Raw genomic sequence first — 10,126 nt, forward strand, 5'->3', positions numbered from 1 at the left:
TGATGGAAAGAAGGGAAAAGGGAAGGAGCATACTGTGTGTTTATACTGACAAAGCTTGGCCCCAAGGCTAGCTATAGGACCGAAAAATTAGGCGATGCTTCAGAGCTGGGCAGTGAGGACTGTCAGAGCATTCACAAAAGGAGGCAGAGGCCATGATTAGAAAGAGCCCAGGGAAGGAAAAGAAGATGCCTTTGAGAAATGGGAGAAGACAGTGCTCGCCCACCAGGGACTGATTCTACCAGTATTCAAAGTTTCCTTTGGAGCCACCTAGGAAGAGAATTCTTAGAGACAACCGAAGCCTTGCTTAGGGTTTGGCAGAGGTCACATGATCAGAGACGGAGAGCTAGAAGATACTTCCGCAGTCATCCAAACCAGGGACGTCAAACCAAAACAGAAAGCCGTACATAAGAATCCCCACAGGCCCCTTGGTGTCTTGGAAAATGAGTGTTATCCATGTTCTCCTAGGTTTTTATTTATTTTGTTAAACATTTGCCAACGACATTTTAATCTGGTGTTTCAGGCCATTCATCTGATTTAGTCCCAGAAAGATTAAGTGATGACTTACCCAAGGCCACACATTTCTAATTGGCAAAGCCAAGATTTGAGTGTGTTAAGATTTAGGACTTAAGGGCCTGGGTTCAAATCTCAACTCTCCTCCATTATGTGACCTTGGTTTTAAGTCATAGGCCCTGGGTTTTGTGATCCTCATCTGTAAAATGGGGGGAAGAGGTTGAACTAGATGAAGCTCTAAACCAGTGATTGTGTGCCCCTGAGAATTCAGGGCCTTGGACTCCCAACCAGGGCCCAAAGGTAGCATGGGGCCTCAGCAGTCTGCCACATTACTCCCACAAGCCTTACATGGACAAAGCTCACGCCTTCAGATTCATGATTGTTTGTGTCACTCATCTCAAAAACCTCTCCAAATATAAATATCCATGCTGGTGTCGTGACTTTGCTGCTTCTTACACAAAATGTCCTGTTATATCTCTTATCTGTTTTCCAGTGTGACAAATATAAGACGGGAGTCATTGATGGACCTGCATGTAGTAGCCTTTGTGCAAAAGAGACTCTTTATTTTGGAAAATGCTTATCGACTAAACCCAACAACCAGGTATGGACTTTTTGAATAAAAACTCCAGTTGCTGAGTGTTGTTTGTTTTTGGTTTTGTTTTTTAATTTTGCTAGGGGGCACAGTGCTGGAACTGTAATTGGAGAGACCTGAGTTCAAATTCAACCTCACTCTTACTAGGTATGTGACCCTAGGCAAGTCACATAGCCCATCTCAGCCTTAATTTCCTCATCTGTAAAATGTGAATAATAATAGTACCTCCCTCCCAGGGTTGTTGTCAAGATCAAATGAGGGGCAGCTAGGTGGCACAGTGGATAGAGCACCAGCCCTGGATTCAGGAGGACCTGAGTTCAAATCTAGCCTCAGACACTTAACACTTACTAGCTGTGTGACCCTGGGCAAGTCACTTAACCCCAATTGCCTCACCAAAAAAAAAAAAAAAAAAAGATCAAATGAGATAAGATTTGTAAAGCACCTTATACCATTGAAACCCTACATAAATTCTGGCTATTCTTTTTATTATTATAATACCAAATAAATTATTTTACAAGAAAACACAAATCAATTTTGGAACAGTAGTATAGGTAGCGCTCTTTTTGTTGTTGTCCAAGCTACATTATAGTAATACTGACTTTTACTTAATGAAGCTAAAACTGGAGCTGGGCATTGAAATGAAATTAAAATTTAAAGCCGCATACAGATTATTTAGGGTGATCTGGCTTCTGCCAAACATCAGACTCAACCTGCACCCGTCTAGACACTTCCAAACTAACTTATGTGTTCCTAGGGAGGAAAGAGATGAAGACTCCTTAGAGACCCCATTTTTTCAAGAGTAGAGAAGTTCAGCTCAAGGGAGAAATCTGTAACATATTACACACCTTCTAAGGGCAAAGCCACATCCTAGACACTGTGGAGAGAAAAATGACGAGGGCCCTCCCTGAGGAGCTTATGTCATCTTGGGTTGGGGAGGGAAGGGAGAGAAAAGACAGCAGGTGATTAATGCAATTAGCCAGAGAGGCATTGGTGCTACTAGGACCCAAAGGAGAAGGCACATCCGGTGCAAGGGCCTCACAAGAGAGAGGCAGTTAACGGGGGCCTCAGGGGCTGGAAAGACACTTTTTAGATTTTCTAGACTAGAGAACAGCTTGGGACCAGGACATTGGGACCAGGACATTGGGCATGTTCAGGGAACAAGGAGTAATGAAGTTTGGCTTGAGTAAAATATGTAGAATCACGGTGGAGAAGCTGGAATATCTTGTTTTGGCCACAATGGGGAGAGGCCTGAATTCCAAATCGAGTAATTTGGACTTTATTCTTGTAGGTAGTACAATGTTTGAATACTTATAGACTGTGATATATAGTCTGTGAGAAAGGTAGGAGTGAGAAAAAAGAATTTGTGGTGGTTACCACTGTAGTCAGGCCTGCTAGGAGGCCCAATGGATAAAGTGCTGGGCCTGGAGTCAAGAAGACTTGAGTTCAAAATAGACCTCAACTTACTAGCTGTGTGACCCTGGGCAAGTCACTTAACCCTGTTTGCCTCAGTTTCCTAATCTGGAAAATGAATTGAAAAAGGAAATAGCAAACCACTCCAGGATCTTTGTCCAGAAAATTCCAAATGGAGTCACAGAGTTACACAAGACTGAAAAACAACTCAACAACAAATTACTGTAGTCATAAAAGAAGCATTAATAAACACATCTTAGCCTAAAAACATTTTAATGTCATTTTGTTTAATGTTCTAAAATGAGTTATTTTAAAAAAACAAAACTTTCTCACAGCACCCTATCTGTAGCAAAATGGACAACATCAAGTTCTAATGGCCTGATTCAGGAATCTTAGTTGCCCCAACCAACCTTGTGTTTAAAGTGGCATACTACATTTTCATTTTTTATGTTAAGAATGGAAAACAAACAAAACCAAATCCTTTCAACATATACACATACTTATTAAACACACAAAACTGGTTTGATGTAGAACTTTAAACGTACCCTATAACACTTGTATTTGCTTCTGTAAGAAGGAACAGCTTCTCAGGCTATTAATGAAAAATCTGAATGTTCTACATCCAATAAGTCTTTCCCAATAACTTGAAATAAAATAAATAACCTATATTAAAAATTTTAATTCTTCTGAAATTCGGGTTTCACTTCCTTTTCATTAACAGCATCCATCAAATTGACTCATTGGTTTGATTTCCCCTTGCCCGTGAAGGAATATTACTGTCTTGTTCTTTCTGCTTGTTTTTTGTAGTAATGGATTCCCGAAATTTGGCAATGGGAACTTAACTAAATTATGCATTTGTGTGTCCACAAATGCATGGTGGATCTCTCTTAGAGTCTACTTAAAACCCCCTCTTGATAATAACAAATGGGGTCTATTTTTAGATGGTAACTTTATACAGATATGGGATGTACCAAATCACATCAGAGATGACAGACCTGGTTTCAGATTCTGGGATCAACACCATATTCCACTGACTATACATGCATGGGCATGGCTGATTAACAATTCCCTCATTAATGATCTTTCCTGTAGGGTAGAGGATTGAAAGGCAGTCACAGGGCTAGAAGTGAATTCCTTCTTTCCAGTAAGCATCTCATGGTAGCAGGTAATATTGTCTAGAGTAGACTTTTAGATTTTTTTTTATGTTTCATCACTAAAAAAAAAAAATGATTAGGTAAGCTTCACATGAAAAACATAACATTAAGCACTAGAAAAAGGGGGAAGAATAAAAAAGGATAATGATAGCAGCCAGTCTTCCAGATCTTGATCTCTGGGCAGCTAGGTGGTGCAGTGGGTAAAGCACTGCCCCTGGATTCAGTAGAACCTGAGTTCAAATCTGACTTCAGACACTTGACACTTACTAGCTGTGTGACCCTAGGCAAGCCACTTAACCCTCATTGCCCTGCAAAAAAAAGAAAAAAGAAAAAATCATACCAAATCTCCATCTCTTCTGCCTCCATGATCCATCTGTCTTTTTCCCAGTCCTTATACTTACACCTGTAACAACCAGAGAGTTGATATGCTCTGAATATCCTGCTTATCCATTTTCAATATCCACACTAGGAAAGATGAGCTATAAAATTCCTTAAATATCACAGCGGGTACTGTGATCGATAGACTTTTGTTTCAAATGAGAAGTGTGTTTTTAATATTTGCACATATAGGGACTTGACAGCAATTACCTTTTTTTTCAATTGCCATTTTTTAAAGGTAATCAATGCTACCCAAGATGCCCTGGTACAGGGTGATCTTTCCTAAGGCAAGTGTTGTGTGGGTATGGGGGAATAAACATGGGATGCAGATGAAACTCTCAGCCCATCATTTTCTCTATAACCAGGATAGAACTTGGATCCATATTGAACCACACTAGCATGACAGAGCTATGTCAGCTTGACAAGCATTTATTAAGCACCTACTATGTGCCAGATACTGCACTAAGCACTGTGGATACAAAGAAAGGCAAAAAACAATCCGTTTCCAAAAGTTCACTATCTGTCTACTGAGCTGAGCAGAACCATTTATGACTATAAGTCATCTTCAGCTTTCCTAATTTCTAGCAAAGGTTGCTAAAGCAACTGGAAACCACTTTGAATATTTCGACAATCTGTAATTTCATTTGTGTGATTATCCCCCGATGGAGATCACGGCCCTTCAAAAACTCAGGAAATGGTCTTCAGGTGCCCAAGGCCCTGGTGCCAAGAGGGTAATGAGAGATTCTGGACATAGCTGGGCTGGTCTGCTGACAAGGGCCATACAACCTAGGTCCAGAGACTGACCACAGGCTCTCTAGAGACAGACTTCAGGGGAGCTGTTTCCATCCCCATCCTCCTCCTCCAAAATATTATTCTATAACTACTTTGAGAAAAATTTCATATCCACAACCCAAAAGGAAAACTTTGAGGCTCAGGTCCAAACAACTCTCCTTTGGCAGAGAAAGGACAAAAAGAAGCGGTAGTATTTTCACAGTAATGTGTTCATGTGTGAACCCCAAAAGATCATCCAGCTTTCCATGTTTCTCACATAGATGTATTTAGGCGTTTGGGGAAACCTGCAGGGCGTTGTGAAGTGTCAGATGGAACAAGCCCCTCACCTTGATTTCGGGACTGAGTTGGAACCAAGAAAAGAAGTAGTTTTATTTGAGAAGCCGACTCGGGGAACAACAGTCCAGAAATTCAAAGAAATGGTGTATAGTCTCTTTAAAGTAAGTATGACAATCATAAAAATCTCTCTTCCCTTTGGTTGTATTTGGTGAAAGAATTTCTAGATGTTTTTTCCTAAATGTCTAGGATACTTTTTCAAACTCTTTCATGTGCTAGACTGACTGAGCATCTTTACAGCTAGAACAGCAAGGAATCCTAACCTCTGTTTTCAGAGCAAAAATCCCAAAGAATGGGGCTTAAATAAGCCTGAGACCACCACGGCTCCTCTGGCCTACATGGCTTGGTCTAACCCTTCGACTTGATGACCTTTTTGTGAGTTTATTCAAACATGTCTAATCTAGTATTCAAGCAAGATTCTGACAACTAGTGTCCCATGTTTAAGGTAAAAGATATGGAACTGATTTGGGGCAGACGAGTGACCATCCAATGTAAATAATGTTACACAAGACACGTTTACAAATAAAATATTTTCCAGACCAAGTAACGGCATATTTTTTTCTTCTTTCAGTAATTTTATTCCCCAAACTGGGGGAGTATAGAGAAGCCAGGATTCAGGTCAGCTCTATTAAATGTTTTGTTCTAATTTGCAAGACTTTGCTAATTAGTTACCTGAAATTACATAAAAAAACATGCTAATAAACCGTTATAAAAGCCAAAGATTTAGCATTTGAGCTTTTTGAGCTTTAAGGATCCATAATGTTCTCAGGGTGGGTAAATCTTGCAGGGTTAGGGATCAGGGTGCCAGTGAGGTGAGTGGCAGAGTCAGTAGGATGCTGGGCCTGGAGTTTGGAGACACAGGCTCGCTAACTAGTTGGGCGACCTCAGTCAAGTCACGTAACCTGGGTCACCCTCCATATCCTCACTTCTAAATGAGAGGGTTGGACTCAATGGTCCTTTTCTGCTCTCCATCTAGTATCTTATGCCTTAGGGTATGGTATTCAAGATTTGCTGTGGCCAAAGTGAGTCACCTCCTGGTGGCCCACCTTCTGGGGACCAGTGGAGGTTCCTGTATTGAAACAAAACGAAAGGTAAAACTGTTTCAGCACAGTAGTGAAATACGCCTGGTATGGCCCCAACACCAAAATTTAATGGTTCTCAACATACGATTGCTTAGACATGATTTTCTACTTTTAGAAATTAGCCTTTAAGTACTGAAATAAGATAACTAGCAATGTGAAAAGCTGAGAAGACAATGAACCTTTGTGTTTAGTTAAAACGGCATGAGGTGGCAGCTAGGTGGCACAGTTGATAAAGCACAAGGCCCTGGATTCAGGAGGACCCGAGTTCAAATGTGACCTCAGACACTTGACACTTGCTAGCTGTGTGACCCTGGGCAAGTCACTTAACCCCCATTGCCCCACAAAAAAAAAGGGGGGGGGCAGCTAGGTGGTGCAGTGGATAAAGCACCAGCCCTGGATTCAGGAGGACCCGAGTTCAAATTCAGCCTCAGACACTTGACACTTAGTAACTGTGTGACCCTGGGCAAGTCACTTAACCCTCATTGCCCTGCAATAAATAAGAAAAAAAAGAAAGAAAACCCCTGAAAATGGCATGAAATGTTTAGAAGACAAAAGAATAAGGATGGTTTTTTAATATCCACCTCTATCTTGAGATAGGCTTTGAGTTTCAATGCTGCCCTTATGGTCTCTCTCAGTGAATGCCCTATATTGCTGCTAAATCTGAGAGTAGGGGTGGAATGCAGGGGATGGGCATTAGCCCATCAGGCAGATCCTGTTGGTTCTATTGGCCCCAATAATGGGAGACGGGGAGAGTGTTCAGTTCAGTAGAACTGGCCTCTCAGTAGAGAAAGGAACAAGCAGCATTCGTTAAGCCTGCCGGGTACCATGCTTAGTGCTTTACAAATATACTTAGTAAACCTGAAAGGCTGGAGGAATTCCGAGCTGAAGAACAGGAAAAAGTAATCAACAAACCAACCCAAAAAATCAAGGAATGACCTTTTTATAAAGATAACCAAGCTCTTCAAGGCCTTCCCTTACCTTCCATACCTACCCATCCAAGTGAAAAATGTCACAAGCTGCATGTAGCAACATTTTGGGAGAAGTCCAAGGAAGGGCTAGAACAGTGAGGAACCCTTGGCGTCTCACTCGTGTTGAATTCTCAGCAAGGCCATTGCATAGCGAGCAGCAAAACTACTTCCCTTGGCTCATGAGCAGATGTCTTAAAACTCGGTTGTGTGTGTATGTGTGTGTGTGTCTGTCTGTCTTAGTGATTTTGTAGTGCTAATTGCTTTTAAATGTGGTTAATTATTCTTGTCATCACCAGGCAAAGTTGGGTGACCAAGGAAATCTCTCTGAGCTGGTCAATCTCATCCTCTCCGTGGCTGATGGAAACAAAGATGGCCGAGTTTCCTTGCCAGAGGCCAAGTCGGCCTGGGCACTTCTTCAGCTCAATGAGTTCCTGCTCATGGTGATTCTTCAGGACAAAGAGCACACGCCCAAACTGATGGGTTTTTGTGGAGATCTCTATATGATGGAAAGAGTAGACTATACCTCTCTTTATGGAATAAGCCTTCCTTGGGTGATTGAACTTTTCCTTCCCTCTGGTTTCAGGAGAACCATGGATCAGCTGTTCACACCCTCATGGCCTAGGAAGGCCAAAATAGCCATTGGACTTCTCGAATTCGTAGAAGACGTTTTCCACGGTCCCTACGGAAATTTCCTCATGTGCGACACGAGTGCCAAAAACTTGGGGTATAACGAAAAGTATGATTTGAAAATGGTGGACATGAGGAAAGTTGTGCCAGAAATGAACCTCAAAGAGCTCATTAAAGATCGTCACTGTGAATCTGACCTGGACTGCGTCTACGGTGCAGATTGTAGAACTAGCTGTGACCAGAGCAGGATGAAATGCACTTCAGAAGTGATCCAGCCCAACCTAGCCAAGGCTTGCGGCTTGCTCAAAGACTACCTGCTGCGCGGGGCACCCTCAGAGATCCGGGAGGAGCTGGAGAAGCAGCTTCACTCCTGCATTGCCCTGACGGTCACTGCCCACCAGATGGAAATGGAGCATTCTTTGATCTTAAATAACCTAAAGACATTACTGTGGAAGAAAATCTCTCATACAAATGATTCCTAGCTGATGTCAGACATAGGAAACCTGCCACCTTAAGTCATCCTGATCATTAAAAAAAAAAGCCCCTTCCACCTCCTTCCCAGAAATTCAACCTTTTGTGCCCTGTCCCCCCCAGCCCCTTTTCCAAGTCTTGGGGGCTGGAGCCCACGCTGTCCAAGCCAGTTTGGCAGGAGATGCGGGCCCTTCTACTTGTACAGTTTACAAAGAACTTTTACATAAACCCCACTTAATTCTTATGACAATCCCGTGGGGATGCAGGGCTGGATTCCCATTGTATGGCTCAGGGAACTGAGGCTGCACGCTGCTGCTAAGTGGCAAGCAGGACACTTGCTCCAGGCTTCAGCTTCTAGGTCCCCAGCCCCTTCATGGTACCAGAAGAGTCAGGACTTGGTGATTCCATCCTGTCAAGAGATGTGAATACAAACCTCTGGTTGTTTTTCACTCCTAAAAGCTGTGAAAATCCTCATTTACATGCGAACACTCATGTTAATGAAAATGGTTTTTGCAAGTAATTGTTAGCCAAGAGGCTAACATTGTGGAAACATTGTGGTCAAATCCAAGCTGCTGCTTTAAAAATTAATTTAACTTTCACCTAGTTTACTAATATTTCAGCATGGCAGAATTTGCACATTAATGGGAAATTTAAATTGCTAAGCAGATAAATCAAATTCTCTTTGGCATAAACAGGGAGTGGGGCTTACCTTCAGTTTATTTACATTCTTACCTCATTTATTCAGACCCTGAACGCTCTATCTAGTAAATTACGGATTGTTTCCTCAAATAGTTCTGACCGAACTTTGGGGGAGCTGGAAATTTTTTAAAAACTGAACTGACCAATACACAATTGCTGTCCGTCTATTTTGTGCATCAGTAGTTAAACTACAAAGTATCAGAAGTGGAATATTATTTAAAAGGGCTTAAAACTATGTCTTAAAATCCATCTCTCCCTAATTAATTGTAAAAGGCAGGAGGTCTGTTTTCCTCACAAGCCCTGGGCATTTAGTATTTGCAGTTTGAGATGTCTCCCAACCAAGTACTAGAAAGCAGAGAGCATACATAATACAGACGTGGTCATATCTTTATCTGCAGTAGAAAAAAATGGCCAATTCACCTATTCAGAGACTTTTAAAGGTACTGAACTAGTTCGGGGTGGAAGGGTTCCATTCTATCCTTTTTGTTTTTGAGGTGTGGTAGATATGAATTCATCACGAAATCTTAACGGAAGGACCTTTAAATTATCAAAGGATAAACACTAAGGTACAAAATGTGACCAAATAGCATTCGCTATCAGTCCGTGGGCATGCACACTGAGAAAGCCTTCACCCAATAGTCTTTCCACGTACACTCAGGACAAGGGGATTCCGAGTGCATTTGACCTGTCTATCCTTTGTTCTGGCATGTTCTTTTCAAACCTTGCGCACAATGACAATCTTTCTCGATGTCTCCATAAAGTAGAAGTCTACTAATGTTTGCTGCTGGAAGTCTACTAATGTTTGCTGCTGGAAGAGTCCAACTGAAATTGTTTGTGTCCTCCAGCTGTCTAAATGTACTTGGTGTAACTGGGCAGTGGATTTTTATTGATCATGGCTTTTTTTTTTTCCGATTTTCTTTACAGTTGTACAGTTTAAGGTCCATTTACTTTCCACAAAGCATCTGGTTTCAATAAATGGCTGGAAGAATATTTTCTAGTCTTGGCATTTCCTTGATCCATCTCTCACACCAAAAAAGAACCTGAAATTATTTCCTTTACTGCCAGCTATCCAGCTCCCTTACACCTTGTTTGGCAAGCTAGCTGCCATTA

The 10,126-nt window shown here is 41.7% G+C and overlaps 1 protein-coding gene across 1 annotated transcript in view; it reads left to right on the forward strand.

Moving 5' to 3' along the window:
* Positions 1-10,054, forward strand: part of DIPK1A (divergent protein kinase domain 1A) — a 125,805-nt gene extending 115,751 nt beyond the window's left edge. The window contains exons 3-5 of the mRNA XM_044000592.1: positions 1,004-1,111; positions 5,097-5,273; positions 7,516-10,054. Coding sequence (XP_043856527.1) covers positions 1,004-1,111; positions 5,097-5,273; positions 7,516-8,328 — 1,098 coding nt within the window. The 3' untranslated portion in view covers positions 8,329-10,054. The remainder of the gene's footprint in view (positions 1-1,003; positions 1,112-5,096; positions 5,274-7,515) is intronic.
* Positions 10,055-10,126: the final 72 nt, after the last annotated feature.

The sequence above is a fragment of the Dromiciops gliroides genome, chromosome 4 (assembly GCF_019393635.1).
Source record: "Dromiciops gliroides isolate mDroGli1 chromosome 4, mDroGli1.pri, whole genome shotgun sequence".
NCBI lineage: Eukaryota > Metazoa > Chordata > Mammalia > Microbiotheria > Microbiotheriidae > Dromiciops > Dromiciops gliroides.